The 13,234-nt window shown below is 39.3% G+C and overlaps 1 protein-coding gene across 3 annotated transcripts in view; it reads left to right on the top strand.

Annotated features, from left to right (window-relative positions):
- Positions 1-11,689, top strand: part of CRYZL1 (crystallin zeta like 1) — a 63,005-nt gene extending 51,316 nt beyond the window's left edge. For all 3 annotated transcript variants that reach the window (XM_033949574.1, XM_033949573.1, XM_033949575.1), the window contains 4 exons: positions 480-601; positions 1,597-1,702; positions 3,362-3,407; positions 11,006-11,689. In XM_033949574.1, the coding sequence (XP_033805465.1) occupies positions 480-601; positions 1,597-1,702; positions 3,362-3,407; positions 11,006-11,105 (374 nt within the window). In that variant the 3' untranslated portion in view covers positions 11,106-11,689. The remainder of the gene's footprint in view (positions 1-479; positions 602-1,596; positions 1,703-3,361; positions 3,408-11,005) is intronic.
- Positions 11,690-13,234: the final 1,545 nt, after the last annotated feature.

Genomic DNA, 13,234 nt, shown 5'->3' with positions numbered 1-13,234 from the left:
ATGAATCAGCCTTCTGCACAGCTGATTCCTCCTCCTCTCTCCCCCCAGGCAGCCAATCAGCCTTCTACAGAGACGATTCCTCCTCCTCTACCCTCCCCCCCCCCCCCCCCCCGGTCAGCTGGTCAGCCAATCAGCCTTCTGCACAACCGATTCCTCCTCCTCCTCCCCCCCATCCCCCCGTAGCATACTGGGTATGATTTAATGCACCCGCCAGCGCCCCAGCTACCCTCTCCTGCCTTTTTATAGACTCAAAACCACATTTGTAGTTTTTAAAAAGGGAGTACTGTATATTGCTTTGTTAGTTCACTTGGATATGTAGAAGTTGAGTCACTAACTAAATCATAGGTAACCAGGTGCAAAATAGTACTTTCTCTTCTGTTAGAAACAAGAAGGAAAGCAAAGCAGCCTTGATTTCAATTGTTTGGGGGAGCATTTTTGACTTGTCACTTTTTCTGTGTTTATTTTATGTTCTATCCCAGTGAGGCTATATAATTCAGAAGATGTATCATTTCAGAAAACACGACTGCTGCCTCACAAACATGATATTCTCATGCTCCTGGCTGTGGGAGGCCACTGGATAACCACCGTAGCAGACCTCCAGGTAATGGCGAAAGTTTGCATGATGCCCCATTTAGTTGTAGAAGCTGCTCTGTAAGACAGATCTTTATGTTGTCTCTGTGTTGGGTGTCAGTTCATAGCTGCTTAGTTGACTGGTAAAAATCACTTCTTTTTTTTAAAAACAATCTATGTTGCTAAGAGGAATTAGAATAAAAAATCTCAGGAAGAAGGTGGTGGTGAGATTTTGTTTAGAAGTAGAGGAGTAGCCTATTGACTAGTGTAGCGGGCTTTCATTCTGGGGAATTTGGTTCAGTTCTCACTGCAGCTCCTTATGACTCTGGACAAGTCACTTAACCCTCCATTGTGAGTCCCCTAGTGTCAGAGATAGTACGTACATATGTGTATAGTGCTGCATATGCATAGTAGCACTATAAATATGATTAGCTGCATCATGTTACCGGATAGCTGACATTAAGCTGCAACGAATAATGGTGATACAAATTGTAGAATCCATACCCTACTTATGAGGAATTTAGGAAATGTCTAAAAACACACCTGTTCCTAAAACATCTTGACAACTGATCCACTTATCTCTTTCCTCTCAATAGCGACCTACTGTCCTTTTGATCACTTTTCTCCTCAACAATGAATTTCCTGTCTAATTACTTCTCTTTCTTCTTCCCCTCTTAAAGTCAGTCAATTTGTACCTTTGCTTAATCTTTTGTAAACCGCATAGAACTTCACGGTATTGCGGTATATAAGCTGTTATTATTATTATTATTATTACCCCAAGCCTGATAGATTGCACAGTAGCTGTGTGTGTAAAATGAATATTCCAGATAGTCCTGAATCAACCATATTTGGGCATTTTAGAGTGTTGTCTTTCACTGTCATAATTAGTCCTTAAGGGGATATCTTTGGAGGAAAGGTGGTATATCAAATAAAACAAAATAACCATAACCATATTTTAGCCTGTCTTTTTTTATGTTTTGAATTAAAATCCTACCTATTTCATTTGTAATCATTTTACTATTAAAGCTGGACCCTCCCGATAGCCATTGTCTGTTCCTTAAAGGAGCCACAGTTTGTTTCTTGAATGAGGAAGTCTGGAATTTGTCTAGTGTTCATCAAGGAAAATATCTTCATATCCTTTCTACTAGATACCAAATACTACTAGATGGGAAATAGAACAAGGAAACAGTTATATGTATAGATCAGTTGTCTCAAACTTGTGGCCCACCAGGTACTATTCTGAGGCCTTTGGTATGTTTATCATAATCACAAAAGTAAAATAAAACAGTTTCTTGATCATATGTCTCTTTAGCTTTAAATTACAATATTATTATTAAATAATATTTAAAATCACTAGGTCTGGATAACTTGGCTCAATCTTGTGGATTGAAGGATATTTGGAGGAAATTGTTTCTTTATGTACATAAAGTTTTCTGTTTGTTTTTCTTTAACAGGACATAAATTATGATATGTTACTAAACGCAATAACTATAAAATTAACAACCCCCTTCCCCCACAAAAAAGATGCTCTTAAATAGTTTATCCCAAATTAAGTGGTGGTTGATTCTATTGAAACACCATAGTAAACTTGGTTCCCTGGAAGTAGTCCTATCAAGCAGCCACTTTCATGCCTTTTTTTTTTTTCCTGTTCTGCAGTTCCTAAACAAGGTAATGTTTTTGCTACAAAGGTTTGCTTTGTGGTTGTACTGATCTTGACCAGAATTCCTTGCAGATTTGTGCATCCCACTTGAAAAACTGAAGAGCTAACTCTGTGTAGGTAATTTTTGTACATGATGGCTGTGGCTGCCGTTGAAGGGGAAACACTTATACAGTAAAGGTTTTTCCATCTGTAAAGGCCTCTTCCTTCATCTGGTCGTAGATGAGTAATAGAGTATGGACATACCAGTCTATGGAATAATCTGTTTAGATTCTTGATCCGGGGACATGCCATTTTTGCTGGTAAAGGGAAATAAATACTAGAATTCTGCTATGAAGGCAAAAGTGACTGTGCCAGTATAGGTTTGTCCTTCTTTCTCCTCACAACCCCAAAAAAAAAAAAGTTGAAGACTTTATACAGTAGTCTGAACCATGTATTTTCAGACAGCATAGGGAAATGTCAAGTCGTTGCTGCTGGCAGGTCAGTATGTGAAAGATACTTCATGGATACCTGATCTCACTACTACCCATGGTTTCCTGCAGTCTTGAGATTGTAAGCCCACTTAAAATAACTAACATTCTTGTACAATCCCTCTGGAGCCTGAACTATTGGGTAATGCATCCATTCCAGCCTTGGCTGCAGAACTTAAAAAAACACCAACCCCCTCTGCGATGTCACCTGTGCAGCTACTCCTTTGAAGTTCAGTTTTGATTCTGCAGCCTTGCTGAGAACTTCTAGTTTTCTTCTGTTTGTGATTTTATTTCTCAATTCCTAGTATTTTATTTTCTTTGATACCGCGGGTTTGCCCTCGTGCTGCGGATCAACTCTGTGATCCTTCGGCAGGAGATCGCAGACATTTTAATTTTTTGGGTTTTATGTGCATCTAGCCAAAGTGGACAGATTGCTGCTGGGTAGACTGGATGGAAGGAAAATAAAAAGAATAACAAAATTCCTCACAGTGTAAAAGAACAGACTGGATGGACCTTTGTGGTCTTAATCACTGTCATGTACTAACAGTGATGAATGAACTTTGGTTTTCTTTTAACATACTCTACTAACTGTTGCTATCATATATTCTAATCAAAATAAACTGTAACTTTTTTGTATCTACATCTACCTTAATAATTTTCTCAGATATATTAAAAGACGTAATGGAGAAGTTATCAGCTGGTATCTTCAGGTAAGACTGGTCAAATTTAAATTAACCAAATAAGCTTTCAGACAACAATTCCTTGATATAATCCCCATCTGAACAAAGTTAGTTGTTTTTTTTAAGTTTAGAACCAACAGTGATTTGCCACTATTGGAGGCAGGATACTGGACTAGATGGACCATTGGTCTGACCTGGTATGGCTATTCGTATGTTTTCATTACCTGTCTTTGGATATGAAAGGTTTTTTTGCACACACATCATACCTAGTTTTGATACTTTTCTACCACCTATAACAGCAAACATGGGAGATAACACAGGAGCAGTAAAGGATACCGTAAATGAAACTGTAAGGACAGCCAAGAGTAGAAGGTCCAAAAAGGTAACACGAAGGGAACTTAGATGTATGTATACAAATGCTAGAAGTCTAGGAAACAAAATGGGAGAACTAGAGACGATAGCAAGACATGAGAACATGGATATCATTGGCATAACAGAAACATGGTGGAATGAAGAAAACAAATGGGACACAGTACTACAGGGATACAAACTATATAGAAGGGATCGAGAAGGGCAGAAAGGTGGAGGTATTGCCCTATATGTTAAGGAAGGAATAGATTCTGTTGGAATGATTACAACAGACAGGAAAGAGAAGCTGGAGTCCCTCTGGATCAAAATTCCTGGTCACAATGGCGCAGATACAAAAATTGGCCTTTACTATCGTCCCCCAGGACAGGCGGAGGTCACTGACTCAGAAATGATGGAGGAAATCAAACAAGTATGCAAGACAGGCAATGTAGTTATATTGGGAGACTTCAATTTCCCAGGAATAGACTGGAAACTAGGAGCCTCCAACTGCGGCAAGGAGGCCAAGTTCCTGGAGGTGCTAGGGGATTGCTTCCTGGAGCAAATGGTAAAAGAGCCGACAAGAGGCGACGCCACCTTGGACTTGGTCCTAAATGGTCTCACCGGACCGATAACAGAAGTAGAAGTCGTGGTTCCACTGGGAACGAGTGATCACAATGTAATCAACTTTAAACTTGACATCGGGAAAGGGAAACATGCCAAAACCTTAACCACCACCTTAAACTTTAAAAAGGGTAAATACGATTGCATGAGAGCCATGGTAACAAAACGACTCGAGAAGATGGTGGACAAACTTGAAACAGTAGACCAGGCATGGTGCCTATTGAAAAATACTATTGCAGAAGCACAAGATCTCTACATTCCGAGGATTTCCAAAGATCGGAGAACTAAAGGCAAAGGAGAACCAGCATGGCTTACCATACAGGTGAAGGAAGCCATAAAAGAAAAGAAGGACTCTTTCAAAAAATGGAAATGCACGAAGACAACCGAAGCCTGGAACAAACATAAAGATGAACAGAAGAAATGTCACAAGGCGGTGAGGGATGCAAAACAGGACTATGAGGAAAAAATAGCCCGGGAGGCCAAAAACTTCAAGCCCTTCTTTAGATACGTGAAAGGGAAAAAACCTGCAAAAGAGGCAGTGGGACCCTTGGACGACATGGGAAGAAAAGGGTACATCAAGGAAGATAAACAAATCGCAGACAAACTAAATTCCTTCTTTGCGTCTGTCTTTACGAAGGAGGACACCTCAACAATACCTGAAGTGGAGAAACTGTTTACAGGAGAAATAAAGGACAGCCTCACCACAGTTGAAGTGAACTTAGATCAGATATACTACCAGATCGACAAACTTAAAAGTGACAAATCCCCTGGACCGGATGAAATTCACCCGAGAGTCTTGAAGGAATTGAAGGTCGAAATCGGAGAGTTACTGCAAAAACTTGCAAACCTGTCAATCAGAACTGGTCAGATACCAGACGACTGGAGGAAAGCGAACGTCACGCCAATTTTCAAAAAAGGATCGAGAGGAGAACCGGGCAACTATAGACCTGTGAGTCTTACATCTGTCCCCGGCAAGATGATTGAATCACTGATCAAGGATAGCATAGTTCAGCACTTGGACACACATGACTTGATGAAACCCAGTCAACATGGATTCAGGAAAGGGAAATCGTGTTTGACGAATTTACTCCAATTCTTTGAGACCGTGAACGAGCAAATTGATAGTGGAAAGCCGGTGGACATAATATACTTGGACTTCCAGAAAGCATTTGACAAAGTTCCACACAAAAGACTTCTTAGGAAACTACAAAGCCATGGCATAGAGGGAGATATACAAAGATGGATAGGCAAATGGCTGGAAAACAGGAAGCAGAGAGTGGGCATAAATGGGAAGTTCTCCGACTGGGAGAAAGTGACTAGTGGTGTACCCCAAGGCTCGGTACTTGGGCCGATCCTTTTTAATATTTATATCAATGACCTGGAAAACGGAACATCCAGTGAGATCATCAAGTTTGCAGACGACACAAAACTCTGCCGGGCAATCAGATCGCAGGAGGACAGTGAGGAACTCCAGAGCGACTTGTGTCGGTTAGAAAAATGGGCGGAGAAATGGCAGATGAAGTTCAACGTGGAGAAATGCAAGGTAATGCATTTAGGCAGTAAAAATAAGGAATACGAGTACAGAATGTCAGGTGCAACTCTGGGGAAAAGTGAACAAGAAAGAGATCTGGGTGTACTGATAGATAGGACCCTGAAGCCGTCGGCACAATGCGTGGCAGCGGCAAATAAGGCAAATAGAATGTTGGGCATGATAAAGAAAGGAATCTCGAGTAGATCGGAGAAAGTTATAATGCCGCTTTATAGGGCAATGGTCAGACCCCACTTGGAATACTGCGTCCAACATTGGTCTCCCTACTTAAAGAAGGATATAAAACTGCTGGAGAGGGTGCAGAGACGAGCAACTAAACTAGTGAAGGGTATGGAGAAACTGGAATATGAGGATCGACTTAAAACACTGGGATTGTTCTCCCTTGAGAAAAGGAGACTGCGTGGGGATATGATCGAAACCTTCAAAATACTGAAAGGAATCGACAAAATAGAGCAGAAAAAACTATTTACATTGTCCAATTTGACACGGACAAGAGGACATGAAATGAAGCTAAGGGGGGGCAAGTTCAGGACTAATATCAGGAAGTTCTGCTTCACACAGAGAGTGGTTGACATCTGGAATACTCTCCCAGGGGAGATTATTGCGGAATCGACAGTCCTAGGCTTCAAAAGCAAACTAGATGCATATCTCCTTGAGAGAGGCATATAAAGATATGGTTGGCTATAAAATAATACTTAAACAATAGGGAAATATGCAATGTTAATCTGTGATTCTGTTAATTGGCAAAATATTAATTATCACAGTTATTGAAACTTTAAGTAAATATAAATTTATAATAGTGATGTGCTCAGACCTTAAACCCATTAAATAGTGAAGTCACTACTTAGAGTTTAACAGGGGGACCATCATCGCACTCACTAGTCCCCGACCCCTCCCTCCATAGACATATTCAGATACTTGGTAGTACTTATCTGAATGGAGAGGTGTCTGTTGTCAATTTAGATCCTGTTAAATCTCGGTAGCGGCTGTGTTCTAACTCATAAAGTGCCTCTTAAAATCCTGAGGTGATTGATAACTATATCTCTGTTTCATTTCCCGTCCCCCCGACTCGAGTTTCGCCTTCTTCGTCGGGGAGGGACACTGAAAATTAAAATTTAAAATTTGAATTTTTCAAAAATCTCTATTCAATTGTATGTATAAGCAAATATACCAAATAGTCCAAGCATATTTAGTCAATTCTCATTCAAGTTACTATAAGATAAATAGAAATACCTGATATTGGCTCATTGAACCAGACTCGTACAAAATCTACTGGCCATCTGACTAACTCTGTTACAGCGGTGCATATTTAAGGGATCCTGAAACCGGAAGAGGCGGTATCTAAAGACCCTGGATGACAACACCGTCAGGGACAAACTTTCTATAGTGCCAGCCACTCAATGTCAACATTTAAGCCTTTTGGGTGCAGGGTCTGCCAGTTATAAATAAAACGCTGTTCTTTTTGCACCAGCGTTTTAGATATATCACCTTCAGTGCTGTGTATTTGAGTTAGCACTGTGTATCTGAGATCTGACAGATCATGTGATTTCTCCATCCAATGGGATACCAGGGGGGCGGTTACTCTATTTCTTCTGATGTTACTCATGTGCTCTATGATTCGTGTTTTAATCATACGAATCGTTTGTCCTATATATAGTTTGTTACAAGGACATTGTATACAGTAGATGACCTTTGTGGACTCACAGTCTGTCCCTGAGAGTAATTTAAAAATACGTCCGCCTGACCCTGGTATCACAATGTGGTCTGTATTTAATACTGACCGGCAGACCCGGCATTTACCGCAAGGCTTGTGTGGTAATTTATTTCTAATGTCTTGATGGTACAAATTATGTTTTAGCTGTTCACCGAGGTTTTTTGCTCTAGAGAACGCGAATTTAGGGTGATTTTGTAGTGACGTGTGATACTGCAATATTGGCCAATACTTTAATATAATGTGTTTAATAGCAATATTTTTGTTACTGTGGGGCAAAACACATACTATATTGTGGTCTTCTTGTTTATTTTGTTTGTCTTGTATTAACCAAGAACGGTGGCAGTTTTTTGCCCTTTTCCACGCCCTCTTAACGACTTTAACAGGATACCCCCTACTAACAAACCTGTTGTACATTTCATGTGCTTCTCTATCAAAATCTCCCTCCTCAGAACAAATTCTTCGTAAACGGAGAAATTGTCCAATGGGAATACTATTTTTGAGTGGTCGTGGGTGATAACTTTGGAACTGTAATAGGGTGTTTCTATCAGACGGTTTCTTGTGTAGAGTGGTGGAGATACGTAAATTCTGTTTAACAATTCCTATATCTAGAAACGTAACTTGATTTTGGTCTGCAATATAGGTAAACTTTATGTTACTATCCTTTAGATTGAGTTCCTCTAAGAATTTAGTTAAATCAGTCTCTCCACCACTCCACACAAAAAATACATCGTCAATAAAGCGTTTCCAGCATGACACATGTTGGAAATACTTGGAAGTGTAAACATGAGATTCCTCAAACTGACTCATATACAGACATGCAAGTGTGGGGGCCACAGTGGCCCCCATGGCCACTCCCTTTGTTTGGAGAAAGATGTCATCTTCAAATTTGAAATAGTTATTGTAAATAACTAATTCTGCTAGATCATACAGCAAAGATGTTTTTGTTTCTGTTAATTTAAGTTTCAGTAATTGTGTTTTGACTAATTTCGCTGCTTCCAGCTGAGGGACGTTGGTGTATAATGACACCACGTCAGCTGTTACTAAAATTGAATCTTCCTTCAATTCATTGGGTAAATGTTGATATAAAACCTGTAGGAAATGTGAAGAGTCTTTAATATATGAGTCAGCTTGAGGAACCAAATGTTTCAATTGACTGTCCAAGTATTGAGACGCTGGCTCTAAGACTGAACCAGTGCCCACTACTATAGGACGTCCGGGTGGTTTGGTGTCAGATTTGTGTATTTTGGGAATAAAGTTAATTTTTGGTATCCTGGGAAAGTCGCTAGTGAGGAATCTGCTTTCTTTTGATGTAATTGTTTGTGAGTCCCTGGCGGTGTTGATCATTCCATCTATTTTCAATTTAATCTGCATAGTAGGATCTTGTTGCAATCTAGTGTAATATGTCGTATCTAATAATTGGCGCATGGCCTCTTCCCTGTAATCTTTATAATCTTGGATAACGATTCCCCCTCCTTTGTCAGCCCTTGAAATAACTATTGAATGATCTGCTTGAAGGTCACGAATGATTTTCCTCTGTTGGTAAGAAAGGTTTGAATGGTTGATGGAATTATCTTGGAGTTCTAAACTACTGACATCTCGTAATACTAATTTTTCAAACGATGTAATTAACGGGTCTGTCTGTCCGGGCGGCATCCACGAAGATTTAAGTTTCAACCCCTTTGGTAAGGGGGAATCATTCATTTGTTTATCCTGAAAAAATTGTTTCAATTTGATTGTACGAAAAAATCTTTGAAGATGTGCTCGAACATCAAAGCTGTCATATTTAGTACTTGGGACAAAAGATAGACCTCGTTGTAAGACTATAAAATAAGCCAGGTGTATACCTAGCAGGGCCTCCGCGTGTGCGGATCGCCGGACTTGATGGACCGAAGGTCTGATCCGGAGATGGCGCTTCTTATGTTCTTATGTTCTTATGTTCTTATATATTTATTCACCACTTACTATACTGCTTAAAACTAACTTGCAGAACCAAGCGGTATAAAATCTAAGATTACAATGAGGAACAAACATGATAAAGAAAAATGGGGAGACACAATGATCCACAGTGAAAACAATCCACCGATGAAAACAAAAACTGTGGATACAGATGTTCTGGAGATAATTTATTAAAAACACTGACATATAAAACCATGAAAATCCAATTAAAGTACAATGATAAAAAATACTGTGATAAAAATCCAACCAGACCCTACATGGTCCGTGTTTCGGCGAACATGCCTTCCTCAGGGGTCCAATGGTTTGCAACCTCACATATAAAGAATTGGACTGAAAACAGTCTATTGTCTTTAAACATGTGAGCAAAGAACACCGCAGACAAGGTGAAGTAGCAAAATAATGCATTTTTTGTTACTTCAGCTTGTCTGCGGTATTCTTTGCTCACATGTTTAAAGACAATAGACTGTTTTCAGTCCAATTCTTTATATGTGAGGTTGCAAATCATTGGACCCCTGAGGAAGGCGTGTTCGCCGAAACACGGACTGTGTAGGGTCCGGTTGGATTTTTATCACAGTATTTTTTATCATTGTACTTTAATTGAATTTTCATGGTTTTATATGTCAGTGTTTAATAAATTATCTCCAGAATATCTGTATCCACAGTTTTTGTTTTTATCGGTGGAACAAACATGATAAATCATCTTATTATTCAGAGCAACTATCAAACTAGCCAGAGTTGTGCTGTAACATTTCAGCTACCATCCTGCAGTCAGCTGCCACTGCTGCTTTGGGGACTGGAGGGAGGGGGGTTGTCGGATCAGGAGCACAAAAATAATTTTGGAGGTTGTGGGTCAGGAGTGCAGGAAACTTTTTTTTTTTTTTTTTTTTTTTTTTTTGACAGTTGGTTTAGAGTACTGGTTAACTTGGATTCTACTGTACACTTTATTTCTGAATCAGAAAATGAAGTTTAGTGTCACTGAGCACAGCCAGTGCTGACTCTGCCCCCAGAACGCCCCCCCAAATAGCTGGTTTTAAGTTAGGCACTAACCAGACATTTCCAGCAGCACTAACTGGTTAAGTTAGTCCTGAACAAGCAATTTAACTGGCCGGGAACTGTTTCTAGCAGGTTAAATTTGCTTTAACCCTCATGGAATTCACTGGGTCCCAATCTATCACTGTAATAAAATAATGTAAATGTCTCAAAGGGAAGAAAGTAGTTATAAACCATGTCAAATAAGCTGCTGCTTTAGAAGAAAAGCAACTTTGTATTCAGTCCTTTTATTTCTTGCTTGCGGAGCCTTATTGTTTGCCATGCTGTCTGCAGTCTTGTGAAAGTTTCTTTTTTTGCCCAAAAGAAAAGCTTTTAAATGAAAGAGTACAGCTTGTATTAACAGGCCAGGGACAGGTCTTTTATGTTACTGACGGGCTCTTCTTTTGTTAGACCTCTGTTGGATGAACCTGTCCCTTTATATGAAGCCAAAGCTTCTATGGAAATGATTCAGAAGAATGAAGCAAGAATGAGGCGGGTCGTCCAGCTTTGAAATGCAATTTCCTGGCTTTGGATACTTGTAGAGGCTCAGAGATTTGTAACATATTACAGAAGGAAGTTATTGTGCATTGAATTCATAGTGTCTCTGCACAGCTTGGTAAGCAAGAGAGAGTCTCTTTTTGTTTGTTTGTTTTTTGGTCTCCCAGGAGTTATGGGCTGTGAATTCTAACCAGTGTAAGTCTCCACACTAGAAGCTGAGCTAGTAAAGCAGGGGTCCCCAAATTCCCTCCTTGAGGGCCGAATCCAATTGGGTTTTCAGGATTTCCCCAATGAATATGCATGAGATCATATTCATGCACTACTTTCAATGCATATTCATTGGGGAAATCCTGAAAACCTGACTGGATTCAGCCCTCAAGGAGGGACTTTGGGGATCCCTGGTATAAAGCATACAGAAGTACAACACACTAGTGGTTGCTGCCATATTTCATTTAACTGTGGCAGGAAAAAGACATAAGCAGCAGTGTGTTAAAATTTAGTACACTTTTATGTAAAGTTGAACTTAACCATGATTGTCAGTAATTAAAGGTATACTGCCATCTCTGTTTATTGTATTAAAGTGGCTCTTGAATCAGTCCTGGTATGTTCTCTGATTATGCTTTTTCCCCTTTTATATCTTTCTGACCTGAAGTTAGCTTCTCCATATTTATTTATTTAATTTTCTATCCCATTTTCCCCAAAAAGTTCAGAACGGTTACAGGTTAAACATATATAGTATAGTATAATCTCGTTATCAGACTTCAAGGGACCTGGAAAAATGGTCCGTTATAGCCAGAGTTGCATTTTTAAAAAACTTTATTTAGGGCAACTTGAAACAACGTAAATTGATGAACAGTCACTGCACAAGCATATCAGCAACATCAATAACAAAATTCCGCAAAACATTGGTATGGCACGAAATGATTGCAAACCAGAACTGGAAAGAAAAATACTCTGTCATTTTTTGGGGGAGGGGCTGCAGTTTGATACTATATCACCAGCATGCCACGTGTCTTGTAGGCGGGAGCCTGCATGTCCATTATAGCCAAATAAAACTACAGCTAAAAGCAGCTCTGGGGACCAAAATAGTTGTCTGTTATATCTGAAAGTCCATTATATGTGAGTCCACTATATCTGATGATTTTCTGTATGTTTACAATGGCACTCGGCTGGAACCAGCACACCTCGTCCGCTATAGGTGAGGTTCCATTATAGGCGAGTCTGTTATAATGAGATTATACTGTATATAATATACAGTTGAAACACTTCAAGTAATGTAAGGAGCAATCACATAAAAATTACTTGTGTTAAATCTTTGAGAGTTCAAAATAGCCTCCCTTCGACTCGAATTTCGCAACAGCGTCGTCAGGAAGGAGGCACTCTAAACAAAATAAATTTTAAAAAGTGTAAAGAAAATATAAACAGTATTTTAAAATTCTTCCTTTCTGGTTAAAACACATTATTGTAATTAGTATCTAAACTTTATTAAACTATGATAACCCTACAAAGTATCACATAAATAAATCTACTCGATCTAAACTATAAAGCTTATGTCGAGTCTTATCAGTAAACTTACTAGTATGACCAGAAGAACTCAGGAAGTCTCAAAAGGGAGAAAAATATTTAGAGTGCCCCCTTCCTGACAACGCTGTTGCGAAACTCGAGTCGAAGGGAGGCTATTTTCATAAGAACATGGTGTCTTATACGAACGTTTAAGATTATAACGAAGAAACTATAGCGCTGGGTCATGAGTTTGATTTGCCTTCGCTTCACTTTACATATATTCAGATAAGTGAATTTTTTCTGACCTATATTTATAGTATTTAATGGTTTGGAAGACAAAATGAGGGACGTTGTAGTACAATGATGGTCCCTCTATACAACCAACACATTTACATTCTCTGTTATTTTGCACTTTTTGGTTGGTGACTGAGCACTTTATAAGCATTTTTTGCACTTTATATTTATATTTTCTAAGTATTTATTTATAAAACTTGTGGAGAAAATTTTGAACTCTATAATATATAGTTAACAGGTTACAATTTGCATGAGATTTGCAGTAATTACAGTGCAAGTTTACCCTTTCTGATGCAACCTGGTATGCACTGGGGAGGAGCCTAAGACCCTGACTGGCTCAGATGC

This window comes from Geotrypetes seraphini, chromosome 6 (genome assembly GCF_902459505.1).
Source record: "Geotrypetes seraphini chromosome 6, aGeoSer1.1, whole genome shotgun sequence".
NCBI lineage: Eukaryota > Metazoa > Chordata > Amphibia > Gymnophiona > Dermophiidae > Geotrypetes > Geotrypetes seraphini.
This window is presented reverse-complemented; position numbering and strand designations above follow the sequence as displayed.